Source organism: Gymnoscopelus braueri (assembly GCF_963280865.1).
Source record: "Gymnoscopelus braueri genome assembly, chromosome: 6".
In the NCBI taxonomy this organism is placed as follows: domain Eukaryota; kingdom Metazoa; phylum Chordata; class Actinopteri; order Myctophiformes; family Myctophidae; genus Gymnoscopelus; species Gymnoscopelus braueri.
The window spans coordinates 31,187,892-31,212,986 of NC_137607.1; the positions used below are offsets into that span (position 1 = coordinate 31,187,892).

General features: G+C 41.5%; 1 protein-coding gene across 1 annotated transcript in view; it reads left to right on the top strand.

Moving 5' to 3' along the window:
- The window catches only part of slc1a7b (solute carrier family 1 member 7b), a gene marked incomplete at its 5' end in the record, with an annotated part of 39,444 nt that extends 14,551 nt beyond the window's left edge, over positions 1-24,893 (top strand). The window contains 10 exons of the mRNA XM_080430668.1: positions 1,835-1,914; positions 9,462-9,677; positions 14,970-15,012; positions 15,127-15,358; positions 16,686-16,785; positions 18,166-18,399; positions 19,345-19,539; positions 23,726-23,860; positions 24,067-24,166; positions 24,451-24,893. Coding sequence (XP_080286794.1) covers positions 1,835-1,914; positions 9,462-9,677; positions 14,970-15,012; positions 15,127-15,358; positions 16,686-16,785; positions 18,166-18,399; positions 19,345-19,539; positions 23,726-23,860; positions 24,067-24,166; positions 24,451-24,717 — 1,602 coding nt within the window. The 3' untranslated portion in view covers positions 24,718-24,893. The remainder of the gene's footprint in view (positions 1-1,834; positions 1,915-9,461; positions 9,678-14,969; positions 15,013-15,126; positions 15,359-16,685; positions 16,786-18,165; positions 18,400-19,344; positions 19,540-23,725; positions 23,861-24,066; positions 24,167-24,450) is intronic.
- Between the last annotated feature and the right edge of the window lie 202 nt (positions 24,894-25,095).

Here is a 25,095-nt window from a genome sequence, read left to right on the forward strand (position 1 = left end):
GTTATAGGTAAAAACACGAATCGGCCTGTTACAGCGCCACCATGAGGCTGATTTGAACATTTTCAAATGGCACTTCTTCCTCGGCCTAATGGGAATGTGTGTGCAAAATGTCACGGAAATTGCATGCTGTGTTCATGATTTGAGGCATTTTGTTCGAAACGGAGTACTCCTGCAAACTTTGAACGCCAATTTTTGCCTTTCAGGATGGAATATGAAAAATCTGAAATCAGCCGTTTCTTTTAATGACTATAGAGATACTGTGTACGGATTTGGGGGATTTTGGGCCGAAATGTGTTTTGCACAAATCGGCCTCCTGGTGGCGGTGCCAGAGATTAGCTGTACACAAAATGACAGAATGACGGACGGACACACACACGGACTGACGGACAGGGGGTAAAACATACTCTCTCGCCATGCCTTTCGGCCTGGCGGAGACAATAACACACTTCGAAATAAGTACAGAAATGCAGATCCTGACACTTTTACTCTCATTTGATTGCCTCATCAATCCCGTGCTTGTAAAGTCTTCTAATCAGTCTCTGATTGGGAATGGTAACAAGTCACTGCAAGGGGATCTGATTTGGGGGTGTGCTGTGCAAAGTTAATGTTTTCCAATTAAATCGAATTATCTGGACAATTTATATACTGTAACAACCCAGAACAAAATAATGACTAAAGCACAGACTAGATTATTAATAATGCAATATTGCAACATTTCTATCCATTGTCTACAGGCTAAGCAGTTTCAGTTTTGTTATGCCATTATAAGCAGTTTAAATTTGGAGGTGGCTGGTTCAGGCTACTTAGTTATTATTATAGCTCATTGTAATGGCCATTCAAAAGTGCAGTTCAGTCAGATAACTCACGAATAGTTTGAACCAATATTTTATTATGAATGTGAATACAAGTGTGGATATAATAATTTATCTTGGCGTTCGGCTCTGCAACATATTTTCTCCCTGCTCAGCACAATCATACAGTCATCATTAACCATATGCATATTTTTGTTTTCATTTTTCTTTTTGTAATTAGTTTAGCAGCAAAGTGTTTCCAAACCTTTTATAATGAGTCACACAGCTATTGCGGAATTTAATCTCTATTGAAGATTCCTTGTTAAGTGTGCTGGCTGTTTGCTTTTGCATATCAACTATGTTGCCATTGTTTGTTTACTAGAAAACTCACTAGAAAATACAAACCATGTAATCAACATACAGTATAATGTGTGTGTGTGTGTGTGTGTGTGTGCGCGTGTGTGTGTGTGTGTGTGTGTGTGTGTGTGTGTGTGCGTGCGTGCGTGCGTGCGTGCGTGCGTGCGTGCGTGCGTGCGTGCGTGCGTGCGTGCGTGTGTGCGTGTGTGTGTGTGTGAACTAACCACTGTCTAAGTTCCAAGCTGCCTCTTATGAACTCTCCCTTCCCAAAATGCACCCGGCAGAATCAGACACAGGCGATTTGGACAGAAATTGGGCCCCTTTCTTACTTCCTTCACAGGTGTTACCAATTATACTAATTAAGGCTTTGTTTAGTGTAGCACAGTGGTTCACAAGACTCGTGGCCGAGACTATGTTTTGCCCCCAGTCCGTCCGTGTGTGATTAGCTGTCTGTGAACAGCTAATCTTCAGCACGGTTGGCGATTTTTGCAAAAAAAAATAATAATATTACTCCTACAGATTTTGTACAAACATTACGCAAATCGGTACACAGTATCTCATGTAAATACTCAAGTAAAGTACAGATACCAAAAAAAATTGCCTAAGATAAATGTACTTCACTGTCTAGCTGCCCATCTCATCTCTGCAGTCATATCTCACAGATAATTTTTCTCCTCACTCTGCAGGAAGTGAAGTATTTCCAGTTCCCTGGAGAGTTGCTCATGAGGATGTTGAAGATGTTGATCCTACCCTTGGTCGTGTCCAGGTACTGTCCTCCGCTTCAGAAGGCATGACAGCACTTTCGAGCACATTAATGGGGGCTTAAATGCAAAAAGTATGCTGACTGATGTACATTTCTCAGGTTTTTACAAACAACGGTCAATTAAGGTCAATAGACATTATGCACGCATTAGGCTACATGTCACATTTGGTCCAAGTGCATGTTAACAATTTACAATTTAGGCATTTAGCAGATGCTAAATGTTAGATGCAGAATAAGACCTTTCCGACCTTTATTGATCCTGCAGGGGAAATTCAGTATCCACTTCACCCAGCTGATGGCTGCTCAGATGATCATTTTGAGCACAGTGTAACTTTATATTGTTCTTATTGGCCCTCTCTTGGTACATTATGGGAGCACACTGCTCAGCGCTATTAAAGGCATAGAGCAGGGGTTCTCAAAAAATGTCAGCTCATAACCCAAAAGATACATTCTGTGTCTCCCATGGACCCAGATTTACAAAACCACATAACGAATTGCCATGACGTCTACATAACAAACCATGAATTTAAATTTATTTAAATTCATGGTTTGGGAAGCAAGTTTGGGAAGCAATGGCCTGCCTTAGAGACATTCACTGCATAATATTAAACCTTGATATGAGTTGAAAAGAGTGATTCATCTGCGTATTACATTGTGATGACTACCCTTCTTAGTGTATGATATCTGTGTCCCCTGCCATAATACCACATGTTGTTGGTGCAGTTTTGAAGAAACTTACCTGTAGTTTCAAGCATACATATCCTGGGACAGGAAAATCAATGGCAAAGGTATTCATGATGGAATTCCACAGTTGATGTGGTTTAAAGGACAAGACCACCTTGGTAGAGGTTTGGGTTATGTAGTTACCTTACCATGATGTAACTCCAAAGGTGGACAATAAATCAAAAATAATTGCTCCATTGATTAGAAATTGATCATTCTAAATATACTCCTCATTAACTTACATTGTATGGTGAAATATTGATGTTCTATTGTTGTCTGAATCAGCTTTGTTTGTGTTCGTTTATGTGCTAAAAGAGTGACTTTGAGAGCAATACAATGTTGTGGTACAATGTAAGTCAATGAGGAGCATATTTTGAATGATCATTTCTAATCAATGGAGCAATATTTTTTTATTTCTTGTCCACCGTTGGAGTTACATCATGGCAAGGTAACTACACAACCCAAACCTCTACCAAAGTGGTTTTGCCCTTTAAATAATTTCTGATGCCAAATAAAGTGCTGTCCTGGTATTTTGAAGATTTGCAGGTTATCCTTCAGCTTATTGAACGGCCTTTAGTGTTACAAAGAAAATAAGATGTCCTGATTTGTTCCCTTTATCCTGAAATCTGTGCACATACAGTATCTGCCTTATGCGATTGTGATGGCGGGCAAATTACTTAGAGAACAAGAAAACAGACTTGAATTGATATTGGAATTGGAGTGTTGGCATGTACTATTTTAGGAAAGCTGTGATTGACAGCTTTGCAAAAGGGCGCAGCTTAATTTTACTTTAAATTGTCATTGTACTGAAATGAATGTGCTCATCATTTTCCCACTTTCATGACCTCCTGGTGAAGGAGGTCTTTTCATCAGATTCTAAGTGAACTACTTGAGTGATGAGTGCACTCAAAGCTAGCTAATGTCATAGCTAAGCCACGAAGGCTTCTCTATACTCCATTTTGTGTATATAACGTTTAAAAGCTTTCGGTTCGGAAAATGTTGAAGGTTTAATTGATACTGAACTTTCACGAAGGCATGTGAGTGTGTACATTTGTGTACATGCATATGCCTGTGTGTGTGTGTGTGTGTGTACGTGTGTGTGCATACGTGCTTGTGTGTGTGTGTGTGTGTGTGTGTGTGTGTGTGTGTGTGTGTGTGTGTGTGTGTGTGTGTGTGTGTGTGTGTGTGTGTGTGTGTGTGTGTGTGTGTGTGTGTGTGTGTGTGTGTGTGTGTGTGCTTGTGTGTGTGCGTGTATTTGTAAGTGTGTGCATGTGCTGAACGGAGAAAATGTGTTCCATTGCAAGATCAAAATTTCACACTCCACACAATACATAAGGAAGGAGTCCAGGAAATGGGATAATCAGCAGCCTCAGATGGATGATGTTTGACCTTTACGTTTGACCTATGTATGCCTGCATTCCACATGATATATAGTCAGGCCTATTGAACAGCAGTAAGCTTCTGAATTAAGGAGACCATCTGTTTACCATATCCATTCACTTCATCTCCCCTCTCTCTCTCTCTCTCTCTCTCTCTCTCTCTCTCTCTCTCTCTCTCTCTCTCTCTCTCTCTCTGTCTCTCTCTCTCTCTCTCTGTCTGTCCGATAGGATACAGGACATGTGTTTTTATGCCTGCTCTTGTTTGTGTGTAAGTGTATATGTAGTATGTATATATGTGTGTGTGTGTGTGTGTGTGTGTGTGTGTGTGTGTGTGTGTGTGTGTGTGTGTGCGTGTGCGTGTGCGTGTGCGTGTGCATGCGCGCGCACGTGTGTGCGCGCGTGTGCGCGCGTGTGTGTGTGTGCATGCGTGTGCATGCCCACGTCTGTGTGTGTGTGTGTGTGTGTGTGTGTGTGTGTGTGTGTGTGTGTGTCTCTGTCTCTGTGTGTGTGCGTGCGTGTGTGTGTGCGCGCGCAAGCGTGTGTGCGTGTGTTTGTTTTGTGTCCTGAATGCGAGCAGTAGGGGATTAGAGACTGATCTTTTGATCTTTACATTCACAATACATTCACCACGCACACAGCCAGAAACACACGGGATATGATACAGTATGTAAAATAAATACATTATATTTATAATTCTTCACAAAGCCCATAGTTACAGTAGCCTACATGGTTTTAAGAACACAAGAAACTAGATTAAAATACTGCAGAACAAAAGATTTTCAGTTCATCAAGTAATTTCATAGCCCAGTCTAGGCAACAGTGTAGTAAAGAGGATGCTCTAAGATTAAAGTCCCAGGCAGCAGTTTAACGTTTTCCGGTGCCAACCTGTAGTGCTATACTCTACATTGAGTCCAGATGCACCATAGACGGTCTATGGTGCATCTGATTCTGGAGTCAATGTAAAGTATCGCATATACAGTAGGAAAAATATTTGCATCTTCAGGGACAAAATTCGAAATATGAAGCAAGTCTTCCTGATCCTATCATTCAGAGGGACAGCCGCGCTGTGATTGACTAGTACAGTAGGTTATCAAATCTATAGGCTCTGCTGTTTTATAGGGCGAGGTGGAGAGGAGTTAACTATTGTGAGAAAAGCAATCTCTTTCTCTTTCTCTTTCTCTTTCTCTTTCTCTTTCTCTTTCTCTTTCTCTTTCTCTTTCTCTTTCTCTTTCTCTTTCTCTTTCTCTTTCTCTTTCACATAGCGGCACAAGGTATGATTTCAAACCACAAACAGACGCAATTTGTGGGGAAACAGGAAAAAAATAGAAAAAGTACTCCTCGGAGCACAGGTCTCCGTCAGGTCAGGTAGGTTATTGTAGGTCAGCAATGTTCGGAATTTGCCAATCAGGATGGAATATGAAAAATCAGACTGATCAGTCTTGATCACATGACTATAGAGATCATGTGGACCGAACTGCTTGAAATTTGGATACAATCTGAAGGAGTTATATAAAAATGGCTTTTACATAAGTCGGCCTCCTGGTGGCGCTATAAAGGGCAGATGTGAAAAATGCAGGGCAAAGGTTTTTCCTTGGCCTCTATGGAGTGCGCATACAAAGTTTTACACAGATCGGTGCAGTTATACGTAAAAACATGAATCGGCCTGTTATAGCACCACCATGAGGTTGATTTGAAAAATTTCAAGTGGAATATCTTCCTCAGCCTAATGGGAATGTGCGTGCAAAATTTCACGGACATTGCATGCTGTGTTCATGATTTGAGGCATTTTGTTCAAAACGGAGCACTCCTGCAAACTCTGGAAGCCAATCTCAGCCAATCAGGATGGAAGGAACAGGAAAAATTGGAAAGACCTGTTTCACTTAATGACTATAGAGATACTGTGTACCGATTTGTGTGATGTTTGGCAAAATACTGTCAACATTTTTTGTTGCAAGAGTCGTCCTCTTATCTGACTCAGCCGTTGCCTCACGGCAAGAAGGTCCTGGGTTCAAATGTGAATTCGTTTTTTCTGTGTGGAGTTTGCATGTCCTCCCTGTGTTCACATGGGGTTCAGCCGGGTCATCCGGTTTCCTTACACACCTAAAGACATGCAGGTCGTGGACATTCTCCCGACAGTGGTCTTAATGAATTCACACCAGCAGCGCCGACCATGACAATTAATGCAATAAATTTGGCGTTTTAGCACTTGGAGTCAACAGTCTGGCTTGAGAGACTACTGCACACACAATACTCAGGATAGATTGTTTATATGTGTTCTTTAGTTGTCTCTCTATCCTACTATATAATAAGGAAACCTCTGTCATCAAATCTGTCATCAAAACCTGTCTGTTTCGCACGGTTCTCCTCAGTGGCTTGAGCAATTGATCTGAACTTGCACACGGGCATTGACTATTAGCATATGCACACAACCACAACGCCTGTTTTTCACTTTCCCAAAATGTAAGCTGTTTATTAGCGTTTTTGAGTAAACACAGGAGATTCAGAGTTCGGGCTATGGGATCTGTCGTCGCCATGGTTACAGCCCTGCAAGCTATGGGAATCTCTAGCTACTGGCAAACTAATCTGAGTTCCCAGAAGTTTTCGCCCGCTCTCATACAAACGGGAGGGGCGAAGGAACTTCTGGGCCAAAGCCCTGCTATCTGTGGGCCGGATGTGCGTTGCGCTCAGAATCTGAGCGGACACGCCTCTTACCGGTCTACTCGTCTAAAAAGTCCGACGAGAGGCAAACAGCAGTACACAACAATGGCGGCCGCAATTTCTCAAGGGGAAATTGCTTCCCGTCGCTCCTATTTACATGTAAGACCCACTGCATGTGGAGCCCGCCCCCTTTTCTTCATTGGCTGTTGATTTGAATCAGAAATCAGTGGCCGCGCCCCTGCTGTCCAGGCTTTGAGCCGAAGCCTCCCAGACTACTGGCAAACAGCCACACAGACAGAACGGTAGAACACACACGCACGCTGCAAACTTATAAAGGACTTTCATTTACAGCCTGTGTCCACACCCACTGCGTTTTATGAGCGGGAGGGTGCTTTGGATATCATCTTCATAGCACTAGCACGCAGATTAACACGTGCAATGTTCGAATCCAGGTTGTGTTATTGTGGGATCGCTAAAGCGATCACACTACTGTTATCTTCAACAACGTTTTTGGTACAGTTTTTTGGCCCCTAACTAGTCCTTCATACTTTTAGCTACAAACTCCGTTCCAACTCTACAACGTTCGGCCTACTTAGGACATATCGGCTACCATTTGAATTTTTGAAATCATTTGTACTTTTAGAGATATTTCACTTTTTACTTCTAAAAAACTCCCATTCATTTCAATGGAGAAATTCATACTTTTAGCTAGAAACTCCGTTCCAACTCTATAACGTTCAGCCTACTTAGGACATATTGGCTACCATTAGAATTTTTGAAATCATTTGTACTTTTAGAGATATTTCACTTTTTAAATGGTAAAAATACTTAAAAGTTGATAAAAAGAGTAAAAATACTTAAAAGTTGATAAAAAGAGTAAAAATACTTAAAAGTTGTAAAAATTAGTAAAAGCTACTTTAAAGTAAATAAAGTGACTAAAAATACTTTAAAGTAAATACCATGAGTAAAAATACTTAAGAGTACTTGTGTTGAGTAAAAATACTTAAAAGTACTCAAAATGAGTAAAAATACTTAAAAGTTGAAAAAAATAGTAAAAATACTTAAAAGTTGATAAAAAGAGTAAAAATACTTAAAAGTTGTAAAAATTAGTAAAAGCTACTTTAAAGTAAATAAAGTGACTAAAAATACTTTAAAGTAAGTACCTTGATTAAAAATACTTAAGAGTACTTATACTGAGTAAAAATACTTAAAAGTACTCAACATGAGTAAAAATACTTAAAAGTTGAAAAAAATAGTAAAAATACTTAAAAGTTGAAAAAAATAGTAAAAATACTTAAAAGTTGTAAAAATTAGTAAAAAATACTTTAAAGTAAATAAAGTGACTAAAAATAATTTAAAGTAAATACCCTTTAGAACCTTTCAAACCTTTAGAACCTCTTAAACCTTTAGAACCTCTTAAACCTTTCAAACCTTTCAAACCTTTCAAACCTTTCAAACCTTTCAAACCTTTCAAACCTTTAGAACCTTTCAAACCTTTAGAACCTCTTAAACCTTTCAAACCTTTAGAACCTCTTAAACCTTTCAAACCTTTCAAACCTTTAGAACCATTCAAAGCTTTAGAACCTTTAGAACCTTTAGAACCTTTCAAACCTTTAGAACCTCTTAAACCTTTCAAACCTTTCAAACCTCTTAAACCTTTCAAACCTTTCAAACCTTTAGAACCTTTCAAAACTTTAGAGCCTTTAAAACCTTTAAAACCTTTAAAACCTTTAAACCTTTCAAACCTTTAACTCTACTAACACTATCAATACTCAATACCATCAACATTCTTAGCGATCCCACACTGTTTCTTCAGGAACAGTACCTTCTAGTTATTATTATTATTAGCACACATAGCTTAGCTCAAACAGCTTAATCAACTCCCAAAACCTGCATTATCAGATGGTGCCATGGCGTGCAATGTTAAGCATTAGCATTTCATTCAAGTGCCTCGGGATCGAATCCATCTCCTGGCGTTGTTTATTTATCTTATCTAAAATGAGTCGCAAATTATTTTATTAAGATTAAGGTTAGGTTCAGGCATAGTTTTCGTCGCCCCTGTAGCCAGGCGGACCACACGGCCCGTTTGGTGAGAACAGTTACAACAACGGAGGCGTGGCGTCTCTGGCGGACATGAGCAACGAGAGGCACCGGCGAGCTCTATTATCCACCACGAAGGAAAGCCAGGCACTGCTGTCATCCTGGAATGTGATTGTGAAGCATGACTAGGGGCGAAGCAGTTCCGTATATAGCAGTGCGTATATCTGCATATGGCCAGTACAAGTCCCCACATGCAGCAAATGACGTGCGATTGAAAGACACTTGGAGAGAGTTGAATAGCCTCTTGAAATGACCTACAGTAGATCCACGCCTGGTGGTGTCGAGTGTGTGCATAGTCCATGCCCAGGGAGAGCCCCGGTGCTGAGCGGATCAGAGCGACCAGCTGCAACCAGCAACAGACACACAGAGACAGGCAGGGAAAGTGCAGATACTTTGTACTTTGTACTGTTGCTCAATATTGATTAATTTAACACATACCAACTGCTTGTTTAAAATCCTGTGTTACATCCGTACAGCAGCCCTTTTTCTGTGGTGTCGAGTGTCTTTGAAATGTAGTGGAGAAAGTCATAAGTATAAAAGTCATCAGTCAAAAAATAGGCTACACAAAGGTTTACTTAACTACAATACTCAAATAAATGTACTTCATTACTGTCCGGTACTGGTCAAATGAACTATATTAACACACATAATTTTGACAGTCTATTATGGGCCTTCTCTTTTTGTTTGCAGTTTGATGTCAGGCCTGGCAGCACTGGATGCCAAGTGTTCCAGCCGGCTAGGCCTGATCACAGTGTCCTACTACCTGTGGACCACCTTTGTGGCTGTGGTGGTGGGCATCGTCATGGTGTCTATCATCCACCCGGGGGGGGCGGCCCAGAAGGAGGACTCTGGGGACAGTGGCAAGCCAGTCATGAGCTCTGCTGACGCACTGCTGGACCTCATTCGGTAAGACCATTTGAATGCAAACACACACATCAACACATGCACCACGCACGCACGCACGCACGCACGCACGCACGCACGCACGCACACACACACACACACACACACACACACACACACACACACACACACACACACACACACACACACACACACACACACACACACACACTCCCTCACTGATATATTCAGCAAAAGATAGATACTAGATAGATGGAAGGTTGGCATTATGCTTGCTTAACTGTGAGGTATTCCTCAAGGATCATTCACAGACACAAAGAACTACTGCAACTGTTGTGTCCAACATTCTTAAAGTCATACTGTGTGACATTCATTTTAGTCTGTTTTAGCGACTTTGTAGCTCTGCTGTCATCACAGCGTTTTGTCTATGGAAGGAATGCTGAAAAAGGAATGCTGCAGGGTTCTAGTGCCCAAGGATATTTTGGAAAGCATTAACACTGTTGTCACAAACGTTTTTTATTAACTGTAAAATAAATACATTTCGTATGGCGTGAGTGTAATGTTTAAAGAAGTTGTCAATTGTGAAAAATATACCATTAAAGGTTATGTTATATGTAATCTAAATATATTATATATTTTTTAAACTTTTGTTTTATTGAAAACGCTTCACAGTATGATGAAATAATCATAAATAATCATAAATAAAGACATTTAAGTGAGAGTAATAAACTGCATGCTGCTCACTGCTAGCTTAATTTACAGTATTTTGAGTAGATTGAGCATAGGTGTCACTGTGTGTCACTGTGTTTTAAGGGTCTAAATAGCGGAACTGAGTTGCAGGGAGGGTGATACATGGTACTTGAGACAGGAAGAGGTTGAGAACAGAAATGAGACAGGCACACTTCTAGTTCCGCCCGTCGTGCTGGAGCTTGTTAGAGGATAGTGAGCGTTGGAAGATCTCCACTGGTAGCATGACATTCATGAAACCCTGTGAACCCGCCTGAGATGTGCATCAATAGTACACAGCATTGGCACACAGGGCCGTATCTTACGCGTCGCCTTACCCCTTATCCCTAAACTTCTTTGCCATCTACAAGCTCACAACGTGTCGATGTAGCTCGGCTAGTTGAACTATTTTAAAATGTTTTTACATTTTGTCAAATATGGCTACTAAGTTTAGGGATAAGGGGTAAGGCGGCGCGCAAGTTAGGGCCCATACCCTTTCTCCCTCACTGAGAAATTCTGGATCTATGAATATTCAAATAAGCACATATTACAGGCATTGCGTCCCATCCAGCATTGCTGCTCAAAGCAAGGTGGTTTCAGCTCGTGGCTAATTTGCATATTAGACCATGAAAGGTTCACAGGATTGGTGACATCACACAACTGGCTCAGATTTCGAGGAAATACAGAGAAGCTCCCCAAAAGAGAGAGAGAGAGAGAGAGAGAGAGAGAGAGAGAGAGAGAGAGAGAGAGAGAGAGAGAGAGAGAGAGAGACTCACAGGCAGCATCTGTGTAGAGAGAGAAGAAAAAAGGAAAGATGCTGTCGGTTAACTGGACAAGTAAATGCACAGCAGCATTGTTACAAAGAAAAAAAACTATTATGCAGGCACAGACATGAGCTGCACAGCATAAAATAAAGCCATCTTACCTGTATTCACACGGCACCAAACGTAGCCTTTCGTTCTGGTGTGTTGCTGATGAAAGTTGAAAGAAACAAGGCATGGTATGTCCAACGTGTCTCTGGCCAACCCTCCGATATGCGTTTCTGCTGATTCGCCATGGTGTTCACTGACAGTATGTGAGAGGCTGTCAGTAACAATCATTGCGCCTTCCGTATTGAACTTTGAATGACCCGGTAGCAAGGTGACCACGTGATTAGTAAAAGCAGCACCTTTTTCAACAAATATTTTATTCCCCAAAGTTAAATACATTATTGTTTTAATATATATATATATATATATATATATATATATATATATATATATATATATATATATATATATATTATAATTTCTTTTTTTTTTCTTTTTTATTCTCCCCTTCCCATCACCAGGGGGGCTGCAGCCCCCATAGCCCCCCCCCCCCCCCCCCCTTCCCGCACCACTGCCAGGAAGTTGTCATTTTTATTAAAAAACAAAGAGTACTGGGTCTGGTGATGTTCTATATTGTCTGAGTCAGCTTTGTTTGCGTTCGTTTATGTGCTAAAAGAGTGACTTTGAGAGCTGTTTTACCGTACAATGTAAGTCAATGAGGAGCATATTTTGAATTATCAATTATTTTTGATTTCTTGTCCACCTTTGGAGTTACATCATGTCAAGGTAACTGCACAACCCAAACCTCTACCAAAGTGGTCTTGCCCTTTAACTAATGAAGGCACAGAACATAGGAAAACAAATTATGTTATAGGATTGCTCTCATTGAGAAATCATGATATTCTTAATAAACACATCCCCCCCACACACAGTGGTTGTGGAAATAAACGTTAATGAGGGCACAGAACACAGAAAAAAACACACTCCTGACACTTTATATATTATGATTGCAGGTACAAACAATCGTTGATTGTGGTAACTCCCGGGATGTCAGCCTTCATCTGGGCAACATCAATTTATATATATTTTTACCATTTTTATGCTTTATTTCAGACAGGAGAGTGTAGAGACACAGGAAAACAAGGGCGAGAGAGGAGAAACAAACAAGATGGGTCAGATTTAAACAAGGAAGCATACTGTATGGTCTCATGTGCACAGGCTTCCCAATCTGTGCAACATATCTAATTAAATGAAAGTATATAATTATTGCCTTAAGTGCAGTTTTGCAATGTTTAAATTGCTCCTGGGTTAGCAGTGGACTTGGAAAAAAGTGTTAAAATGGGTCATTGTTTGTTTATCGAGCTTATGGCTCGAACACCATAAAACCTGCATCACTCCTGACCCTTAGTCAAACACTAAAAGCATTGTGTAAAATATGCACCAAAGGAATTGACATCGCCAGCATTGGAGAAACAGTGTTTGTCTGTTGTCTGCAGGGCAAAAATCATGCAAGTCTCACTACCAGTGCTTTGAGATCACCACCGGTGATCAAAAGGTCATAATCAGAAAGGAATGCATACTTGTCTTAGAAAACTACAAAAAGTAGTCTTAAAGAAAAATAATGACTTTGGAAAATGTCTGGAAAAAGTGCAACATTTTGCAAGCATCCCAGCCAATCCTATAAAGCGGGTACAGTGTGAGAACTGGACTGTGGTGGGTCTTTGGCCATCTGACTAGACCAGTTGGAGTGTTGCCGTGATTGTGTAAGCCCTTCCATATCCCTTTGGGTGTTTTTTTTGGAACCAGCTGCCTTTGACTAGCTGCCATTTCACTTACACAAAAATAAGTGGGGCCCTCAACCAACTCTTTGAGTTTGTGTATTACTCACAGTAGGCAAAATACATAACCTTTTGCTTTTCACTCCAAAATGAGACATCTGATAAATATTGTCTGGCATAATGGGAAAAACCTGGAATGTTTTGACTATCTCACGATTGAAACAATTTATTTTTGCAATGTAACTGTTCCAGTGATGATTCTCAATGGAGCTCACATGAAATGCTTTGTGGATTGTGGTATTACAAAGATTTTGCACTTTGAACACCAGCAAAGTCTGGTTTTTTTCATCCTAACAGAAGCATTTCATACAGATAAATACAAACCCAGTGCTGTAGATTTAAAAGCCCTGTGACATTTCAGAAAGGTTACAACAAATTTGTCTGATGTTTAGCTGACTCAGCATAAACAACCACTGCTATGCTGATTGTTGATCGGTCAGGGACCAATCAGAAGGCTGACAATGGGTGAATTGTTGATATAGTAGTTAGTTAGTATTACTATTATTAATGTTATTAGTAGTAACTGTTGTAGTAGTAGTAGTAGTAGTAGTAGCTACTAGCTACTAGTAGTAGAAGCTAGTAGTAGTGCTAGTAGTGGTAGCTAGTAGTAGTAGTAGTAGTAGTAGTAGAGTAAATGTACTTGAGTACTGTACTTAAGTACAGATTCTGATGATCTGTACTTTACTTGAGTATTAGATTTTTTTGATACTTATTACTCTTACTCGAGTACATTTCCAAGACAAATATTTTGTCTTGAAAATATTCTTTAGAGTACTTTTAGGTTGGCTTTTTTTTTCTTCCCTAAAATGCAATTGGCCACACTTCTGCTCACTAGCCGTGTCTGTGGCTTAAATTCTGAAGCCAGCTCTGGGGTGGTTAAGCTGGACGTATACTCGTCGTATCCTCGCATGCTGAAAATGTCTGACTTACAGGCTCACAATCCGTAGCAGAAGTGATGTGTTGTGAGCTTGTAGATCTGCTATTTTCGATGACAAGAGGTTATCGATGCAGAATCGAACATGGCTACTACATGGCACTCGACCGCCTTGTTAAGCCTTTCTTTTACACTTCTTAGTATGCAAAAGAAATATACAGTACTTGATGTTAATCTAGTAATCATACTAGTTCAATGTTTCTGTATTATTACATCTTGTATGGGTGTCTAGGAGTGAAATTATTTACTTCTGGTTCCTCAGTCATTTCTATGTTTTTATTGGTGTTTCTGCAGGCTTTGTATAACGTAGTGCATGGGTTCCCAAACTTTTCAGCCCGCGACCCCAAAATAATGCGGAAATTGACTCGCAACCCCACCTAAACCTGGAGGTCATTTATGCACATAAACTTGCAGGTTCGGTGCGCATTTGTAATGTATTAAAATGGTAAAATGTACTATTTGTAATCATTTTTAGATTGTATTTCATCCATTCTGTTGAATTTAAAATTGAAAAAAAAACACCTTTTTTTTATGACCCAAAATAAATTCGCGACCCCACCGTCAGTCTCCCGCGACCCCAAGTGGGGTTGCGATCCCAACTTTGGGAACCCCTGACGTAGTGGTTCTACAAGCAAGCACACCAGTGCATGCAGTGCAGGTGGTTTCAGAGAGTTACTTCTCAAGAGTTACAAGGTCCTATAAATTCATTGTGAAAACATTACAGCAATTCATCGATATAAAAATTAAGAAATGTACTTCTACTTTTACTTTTACTTATGCTTTAAGTATTTTTAATAGCATGTACTTTTGAATACTTAAGTATATTTAAAAACAACTACTTTTGACTCTTACTTGAGTAACATTTTGACTGAGCTACTGTACTTTTTCTTGTTGTGGAGTAAATTTGACCAGGAGTATCTCTACTCTTACTCAAGTACTGATTATGTGCTTTTCTTTTTTACCTTTATGTCACACAGCAGTGTGCTTACCCAATGCCCATTCATGAATATTTCCCTCTGTCTTTCAGCAACATGTTTCCATCTAATCTGGTTCAGGCGACGTTTCAACAGGTGAGGGCCTTTCAGCCTATACACAGCACACTGCACACAACAAATCACAAAACACAAGCAATTTGTCATGACCAGGGGAGGCTAATTGTCCCCTGTTCTGTTCCCTTACATTAGTACCGGACAAGTAGTCAGATCACCCTCAAACCGATACCCACTGTGAGTCAGAGCCTATCAGAGTCCAGCACGCGACGAGCGCTCATCTACGGCATCCAAGACGATAATGGAACCGACATACAGAACTTCGCCCTCGACCTGACCCCGCCTCCCGATACAATCGTACGCACGCGGCCAGGAAACAGCGATGGAATGAATGTGCTGGGAATAGTCATCTTTTCAGCCACCATGGGTAAGGATTACACCAGCCGTTCCCAACCTGTGGGCTGGGGCCCCGAAAATAATTGGCAAAACACTACGATTTTAATTATAATATATATACATAAAAAAATATGTAAAAAATATTTCCTGGTATTTCTTCAGATTTCATTGTGATACAGAACTTAAAGGGACTACACCATGAATTTGAACTTTTTCTTCTTTTTTGTGTGTGTTTGGTCTCCCCTACCTCTCTTCTATCCCAAAAAATACCCCAGTTTGAACACTCAGGCTTTCACAGCAAATCTGGGGTTTTCTGTAAATTGGTCTCAAAACAGGCCGAGAAGTTAGCTGGAATGAGTATATCTGAGGCTTGATTTAGGATCAAACCTTTTGAAAAACGTTTGAGGGACATAAACAATATGATATTAAATATTATTATAGTTTTTTAAATTCATGGTGTAGATCCTTTAAAGAATGCTATGTAATGTTAGTTCAATTGATCCAAGCCGGAACACGATCAATTGATTGGTCATTAAAATAGACATTCTCTGAAAATGCACATGGCCCACCCGTCTGCTCGCACGTAAGATCTGTAGTCAGATGGGTGGGCCGCAAACACTTTCAAGATTTTCAAGTGGGCCCTGATCCAGAAAAGGTTGGTCAATCAGTGACCACTGGATTACACTAATTCTGTCCTCTCTCCCAGTTCATTGGCCTCTCTCTATGTGACCTGACAAATTAAACCTCTGATGTTTATTAACCACTGAAACCATGAGTGCCGTTCTCCAGGGGTCTATCCTTGGCCCCCTCCTTTTTTCCTCTACACCAAATCTCTTTGCCGGAAATAGCCGTTGTACAAGCCGACTGTGAGTTTATAGAGCAGCTATTTTTGCGGAATGTTCACCAAATGTTCGCCTATTACGACATGACCAGAATAGGGAAGCTAAGGTTCAAGTGAATAACCACACTGAACCCTATAGTATCCCTATTCTGGGGTGAACGTGGCTTGCAGATTGACTATTTATGGCAAAGAGATTTGAGGCCCTATTTTTGCCAGTGCCTTATCCATTATCCTTAAACGTCTTTGCCATTTTTTACTATTTTATGACAAATATTTTCAAATAGTTCAAATAGCCAATCTACAAGCTCACAATGTGTCGATATAGATCGGCTAGTTGAACTATTAAAAAAAAAAAAAAAAAAAGTAAAAAATGGCAAAGAAGTTTATGGATAATGGGTAAGGCACCGGCAAAAATAGGGCCCTTGATCTACAGGGAAAAGAGGATGGGGCCTAGTATAGACCCCTGGGTGACAAAGTGTATATAGTGGTTAAATATGTATATTAATTTTCCTCACAGGCATCATGCTGGGAAGGATGGGACCCAATGGCAGTGCCTTGGTGAATTTCTGCCAGAGTTTGAATGAGGCTGTCCTGAGAATCGTGGCCATTGTTATATGGTATTGTTCAATATTATAATATACATTCAATTTTAACGATGTATTGTGTATTATTTATTAATTTCACACAAATCGGTACACATGATCTCTATATTCATGTGATCAAGACAGATCTGTTTGATTTTTCATATTCCATCCTGATTGGCTAAGATTGACATCTAAAGTTTGCAGGAGTGGCCCGTTTTGAACAAAATGCCACAAATCATGAACGCAGCGTCCGATTGCGGTGAAACTTTGCACGCACATTCACACTACGTTGAGGAACGTTGCCACCCTTTTAACATTGCCCTCTTATAGTGCCACCAGGAGGCCAATTTTTGCAACACTTTTCTTTTTTATATTACTCCTACAAATTGTGTCCAAACAACATGCAAATCGGTATACATTATCTCTCTAGTCAAGTTATCAAGATGGTTCCGTCCGATTTTTCATATTCCATCCTGATTGGCGAATTCCGAACATTGCTGGGCCACAATGACCTCCCTGACCTGGCGAAGACCTGTGCTCCGAGGAGCACTTTTTCTAGTTATTAATATTATTATTATTAATATTATTATAATTACTTGCATGTGTTAAATGTACTGCTGAGATGTGAGACTAACTCTCAGAATAGACATCATTCATCACCTTTCACACCCAACACATTCTCATTCCCAACTCATCATATTTCGATGCTTGGTCATGATTATGAACCTTTCGCAGCTGATGCTGGCACCTTTCACGTACAGTATGTTGATGACGACAGATCATAACCGATTCCCACCCTATTGGTATGCAAGTTAGACAGTTAGACAAGGGTGTGAAAAACTCGCTCGATATGGGCTCTCGCTCGATGCAGGCTCTCGCTCGATGCGGGCACTCGCTCGATGCGGGCTCTCGCTCGATGCAATGTTTTTAATGGCAACATCGCGTTGTTCTCAATCAATTCCACATTCCGTCGTCAGTCACTTGACAACACAGTTTTTTGTACTACCCTGCACATTGAAAAATGGTCCTAAAGGTGTACCCATTACCAAGGGCGCCGATACTGTGGGTGCCTCGGGGCTAAAGCACCCAGGGGAAATGACAAGCACCCATCACAAACTCATCACAAAAAAAGAAAAAGAAAAAACCTCCGACATCTTCACTTCATGGAGTACATTTTTGGTACCAAATTAACCAAATTAACCGCATTAAAGCAACCAAAACCGCCCCAAAAAGGTAACTAACCGCTTGTGCGTTGCTCACCCAATAGCGCGGACAAAAATCGGCGCCCCTGCCCATTACATTGACCCAGTGACGCCAAGGGGTCCTGGCCAAGCATCCATATTTGACAAGTTGGGGGTGAGAATATGTTGGTGCTACTACATTTGACCTTTGACCCTGAGTGTCGTGAACCAGGTACTTCCCGTTTGGCATTGTGTTTCTGGTGGCTGGGAAGATCCTGGAGATGAGTGACCCATCAGATATGGGGAAGAAGCTGGGCTTCTACGCATTCACCGTGGTGACTGGCTTGATACTGCATGGCCTCTTCATCCTCCCAGCCATGTACTTCTTCATCACCAAGAAGAGCCCCATTGTTTACATCCGGGGGATCCTGCAGGCCCTGCTGATCGCCCTGGCCACCTCCTCCAGGTAAAGGGGCATGATAGCAATGAAACTGAATGGCCTGTCATTTGCATTTTATGTTTCACGTGTTTGCAAAGTAAATTTAGTAAAGTAATGCAAACAAGTCTTGACATGAGAGACAAGAGGAAAAAGAGGGAAATATTCTTGGAGTTTTTGCAACTGGGCTGCATCCACAATCAGTAATGAATTCCCAGTAATGCACAAACAAAGAATATTTGCCAGGAATGTTTGCCTTTGTACTACTATGGCACGGCATCAAATCAATCTCCATCCAAATCTATCTGCTGTACTTTACTACTTCAATTTAACATCTGCTTTCTCTTTATTTGCTGTCAACAGTTCCACTTTTCACTCCTTAGATAGATCTCCTCATGTGTAATAGCTCTGCACAGAAATAATAACATTAATAATTTTTTCCTTTTCACCGGAACAAGAATAACACTCAAATGGCAGAAAGAACAGAAAAGCTCTGCTGTTTGTTGTTGTAGAAAATGTGCATGCACTGGAAAACACTGCACCTTTTGTGTGTGTGTGTGTGTGTGTGTGTGTGTGTGTGTGTGTGTGTGTGTGTGTGTGTGTGTGTGTGTGTGTGTGTGTGTGTGTGTGTGTGTGTGTGTGTGCGTGCGTGTGCGTGTGCGTGTGCGTGTGTGTGTGTGGTGGGTGCTCTCCTAAGATGAATTATCCTAAAAGTTGCCGCTTTGGAAATGAAACCTCTTTTCACCACGGTCAGTGAAACTCATGGTAACAACATACTGTAGCACACACTGCATGCCTTGTGATGCATTATCACAGAAGTGTTCTTGCTCATAACTTTTTTGCTGCAGCAGTCCGTTCACAAAGCCAGACCATACTACATACCATTTCTTAGAGGATATTCATTAGTAATGCAACATTCCTTAATGTGACTTTTTCAAGCACTTTGAGTTATTCCACATTCTGCCTCTGTTCCAGCTCGGCCACGCTGCCTATCACCTTCAAGTGCCTCTTGGAGAACAACCACATCGACCGGCGCATCATCCGCTTTGTGCTCCCCGTGGGCGCCACCATCAACATGGACGGCACGGCTCTGTACGAGGCCGTGGCAGCCATATTCATCGCACAGGTCAATAATTACGAGCTGGACCTTGGCCAGATCATCACCATCAGGTTGGTAGTAAAGCCGGATGACAGACCACTGCGGTCATATTGTGCCATCTGTGCATAGACGCTTATTAACATGGTATAGATATGATGAGGCTTTAATGTCGCTCACTTCAACATGATACCACCACATCAGACTAATCCAGTCCCCTCAGGAGGGGGAGGGGGAGGGAAGGGGAGACCTTTGTTAATCCTGTGAGGGGGAAATTCCGTTTCAGCATCACCCAGCTGAAGGCTGCTTGATTGATTGATAAACATAATATTTGTACATTTCTGTCAAAAGGAAAATCACCCAAAAAGATCAAGAGCTTATTCCCATTGCAGTCCTTTGACTGCAAATGTGTGTGCAAACTGAGTTCCATGTGCTTGGGTGGGTGGGGGGGGGGGGGCAGAGATTGAGGTAGATAAATACTGTACTAAAATACTAAAATAGCAACAAAAAAAAACAATATGGGTACTGTAAATGGACTGCTAGAACTCAACTGATTGATGGTTAGACGGTGATGATGGTAATGATGAGCACTCGGGAGGGGGGGGTGGGATAAGCCCAATGCATAGGCTACTACTACACCAGCATAGACGACGTTTGTTCGATTCGGCTGGCTACAAACTACAATATGACGTTATTCAAAGCTTCGGGTGGGCGGTCTCAGAACGTTGTAGGTTGTTCTGCGCCTCCGAGATGTTCTAACTAGCTGAAGTAGTTTGGCTACTGCGATTGGTCACAAGTTGGTCAAACGTTCAAGTTGGGCATTTACTGTAGTTTTGTTTCCGCATTCAGCCAAGCTTCATTTACCGGCAGCATGCAGTCAAAAGCGAGTAGCAGCAATAGTTTGGAAGAGACATGACTGTCCTAGTCTCACGGGCCAACTTCCAGGAGGTATAGACACCTCTGAAATCTCTCTCTAGTGACCACTCATAAACACAACATATCGTAAGAATTTCACAAAGTCACAAATTCTCCACAGCGTGACACGATATCCAGGCATAAAAAACATCGGTTCCAGACAGTGCTGCTGACTGTAGTGTACACTGCTTCAGTCAGTGGCTCGCCCGAGTGACCAACAGCGTCATGGTGGGCGGGGTCTGGCTTTCAGAACACAGAAGTGTTCTGTGGCAGTATGAAATGGCATTCGCTTGTCAGATTTTTTTCAGTTCAGAGAGCCCTCCCTCCCGAACTGTTGTGGTGGACTATGCAGCTAACTTAAGTGGTTAAAGACGGGGTGCCGTGATTTTCAGTGATTTTCCCCCCCCTAAAACATAATCATCAGGTATTACGGTTATACTAGGAGGACGATTTTTTTCAAAAAAGTGTACAGAAAGTGTTAAATTTATGTTTTTATGTGGACACGCCTCCAGTTCATTAAGTATACCTGGTTCTCACCTTAGCACCTCCTCCACCACCTTAGCACCACCCACCTGTCCTAGTCCCTCCTCCTCCTCATGCCCACACCTGCTGTGTTATGATAATGAGGGGGAGGGCATGTTTTTACTATGTCACTAAAGCGCTGTTTCTCTATTGGCACGTTTGACCCTCAAGGTTTCAGCCTCCAGGAAGAAACTCAAAATAGTCAGAGAAGACATAAAACACCATAAAAACACCACCAGGGGCTTAATGAAGTTCTATCAACTTCATAGACACATGAAAAACAGAAAAAGTGCAAAACTATGGCAAGTGTCTTGCTCAGGGAAACTTCAACATGTAGTCATGGGCAGGCTGGGAGGTAAAACGGTGACCTATTGATTAACAGATGGCCTTTCTACCCACTAAACTAAACTACGGTGTGTGTGTGTGTGTGTGTGTGTGTGTGTGTGTGTGTGTGTGTGTGTGTGTGTGTGTGTGTGTGTGTGTGTGTGTGTGTGTGTGTGTGTGTGTGTGTGTGTGTGTGTGTGTGTGTGTGTGTGTGTGTGTGTGTGTGTGTGTGTGCGCTCAGGTGGAAAACTCTAAAATATAATCCTTTTCACATGGTCTCATTCTAGTCATGTCTCATTCCTGCATGTGTTTATGAATAGCGAATGTATATGACTTGTTCATCAGCATTGCCATGAGATGATCCTCATCAAAATCAGTTACTTACTATCACTGAAGAGAAGGAAAAAATGATATACTAAAATGTTGATACTCTGTATGTTTTACAGTGGGCACCCTGTCCCAAAATACTGGGGACATGCATTATGTGTGTGTGAGTCACACGTTCACATGCCTTAATTGTTTCATTGTTTTAATTCTGAAGTCTCTCTGCAGAAAGTGCTGCACAGCATGGCCTTCTGTGCATCTGAAGGATGTGTACAGTATCATGTCTGTGAGATGATCTCACGTTAACCACATGAACCCTAGTGTCCCTATTCTGGGGTAAAATAGTTACGACTTGTTCTGAGCTTTTAGATTGGACTATTTTCAGCGTAGAGATTTGGTGTAGAGGGAAAGTATAGCATAGACTAAGGAGCTGCTTGCTAGGAAACAATCAGTTTCAAACAGATGTGATTTATCTCAGAAAGGTCAGCACAGCGGCCAAGTGAAAGAATCTGTTCAGTACTGACTGACTTATCACTGACCGAGAAATCCAACCCAGTAAGGACGTGCGTTGTCGTCCAACCCTTGATCTCTCTGTGTCTGTAATATGAATCCATAACAAAGCAGCAGACTGAGACCTCCGCTAATCTCTCTGTTTAAAGGAGCCACGTGACCTGGATAGAACGCCATCTCCCAGTCACGCCACCGCTGGGCCGCTGACCCAAACCCCCATCCCCGACAGGCCGATACACACACGCACACAAACACACACACACACACACACACACACACACACACACACACACACACACACACACACACACACACACACACACACACACACACACACACACACACACACACACACACACACACACACACACACACAGTTGCTGTACAGTTTGAGTTGCTGTGCTCCATCTGTGATGTTTCACCATCTCTGCCATGCCTTCAGTCTCTGGGTCTCTAATTCCAGCAAATACTGTACAAACTCCATACTGATACACACATCTACGTTGTCCATTGTAGGACATTCCTCCTCCTTCCTACCAAACTCCCTACTCCCTACTGACAGAAAGCCCCTCAGATACCGACCAAACTCCATACCCTGTCCTCTCTGTGACCAAATTCATTTTATGCTTAAGATTTCATAAAATGTAAAGCGGAAACTTTAATTTAGTCAGTAAAACAAAGTTATGACACAGCTTTCTCTCATGAGTCAACAGTAATTTATATGGGGCTAGCTACTTTATCTCTATATTTCTGTATTGACGTATACGGTAGTTTTAGTCAGAGAATGAAAAGTGTGTGCTTGAAACCAGTACAAACAATACCATGGACGAAATGTCCCAGGACTGACAAGGTTGAAGAAAATATCACGTTGCGGGCTTGTAGATCATACGACGAAGTACAGTATAAATCAGGCTTTACTCAACTTGCCTTGGAAAAATGATATGCTTCTAAAATGTACACTTGAATTCAATGTTGAAGTATGGTTGGTCAACATCAAGATGTTGAAAAACCTGCTTTAGCTGTTGTTGCCAATATACTGTAATTTGTACTGTGGTGCTTTAAATTTCATTTTAAATGCGAACTTTTTAATTACCCTCTGTGAAGTTGCCTTCCTTGCCTAGCTTGCACTTATTACACTGTAAACAAACTGTTTGTTCAACTTAAGAGACTTTGCACCATAGGATGTATACAATGATACCTTATTGATCTAAAAACGATGATATTTGACATGAATGCAGTATATTAGTTGATATGAATACAGATTATACTTGACATTTTAGAGTAATAACACTTAGGCGCAGGCCCCATCGCAGCAGATCAGATTTGTCCTGATCAGATCCTGCCTGCTGAAGGGCAGGGTGGGTGACCTGAACAGAGAGCATGAGACAAGGAAGGAGGAGGGGTCCCTTTAAGGTCAAATCAGCTCAAATGATCTGATAGGAACAGGAACAAATGAGGTGATTGAGTTGATAAGTGAGAATGTAAGGAATGTCAGCTTGCTCAGTCTCTCAGTTAAACTGTTATTTTAAAACTAATATATTTTTGAGCATCTTTGCATTTATTTAATGGATGTGATTCTCTCATCTCCAGTTCATGTTAAATATCTTTGTCCTCTTTCAATGGCCCTGTACAATTTATAATCAGTAATATTGTTTCCCCCTCCAGCATCACAGCCACTGCAGCCAGTATCGGTGCCGCAGGGATTCCACAGGCTGGCCTCGTCACTATGGTGATTGTGTTGACATCAGTCGGTTTGCCAACTGATGACATCACGCTCATCATTGCAGTAGATTGGGCATTGTAAGTAGCATGTGGGTTCACTGACCTTATTATCTGGATTTAACAAACATACAGTATATGTCATCTTTGAATGAATCAACCCAACAAATGAGCAGCCATGGTCTCATTTTAATACAAAGATGATGTACCATGTTTTCCACTGTGTGCAACACATTGACCGTGCATGATACAGAGACATTTCATACAGTGTCCTCCTTAATTCTCAGGGACAGATTTCGTACTATGGTGAATGTAATGGGGGACGCTTTGGCCACAGGCATCATGGCACACATCTGCAGGAAAGACTTCATAAAAGAGGGAGAGGGGGTGAGTTTCCTTACAAGAGTAATTATTTGTTTTATTCTTAACCACTATGATATACTTTTGAAAATGCCCAATCTACAAGTGTGTTGTGGGCTTGTTGAAACACTTTCAAATCCTTATAATGACATGCCTATTTTCATTATAAGGATTTGAAAGTGTTTCATGCCAGGTTAATGAGTTTAATACTATTCTATTTTTCGACTCTTGCTATTATTGTCCGGCCCTGTATCTACAATTCATAATTTCTTTTCTCTCCTTCCCCATCTTACTCACAACCGGTCTCCCAGGTACCGTTAATCTGCGAGGCCAAACCCGAGCCCAAACCCTCACCGTTGCCGCTGATGAACTGTCGAAACAACAATGGCACCTACCAGCCGCCTCGCATGGAAGTCAAGGCGGAGCTAATAGCCCCCGATGTGGCCCGCCTCATGCAGCTGGAGGAGGGCGTCCGGCCGCCAAACGAGAGGAAAAAGCCCCCTATACCCCCGCGGCACTGGAAAAAGGACAAATACAACTGTACCATTGACATGGATGGCCTTGAGACCAATGTATAAGCCTCCCCCCGGGACACTGGTTCCACAGCTCATAACATTAGGGTAAACGTCAGGCCGGAGATGGAAAGCCAGCATGCCTCTTGGTCATTTTTATATCTGCGTTTATTTGTTTCGGGGGTAAAACCACAGCATCTGTGAGTAGAATTCCTCCAGAAGTACAGAGAAAGCATCTCAATGGGAATTGCTACAGTAGGTTGTTCAATTCTGCACTGAAATGATCAGCATCAGGATACACGATGGTGACTTACTGTGATATGGGACATCAAGAGCATCGAAATGAAACTGTGAGAGCTAGTGACAATGAATTGCAGGTGACCAGAAGGACAGAATTGCCACTTTGACTCATATAGCAGGAGCAAAAAGCTTCCACTAATGGAC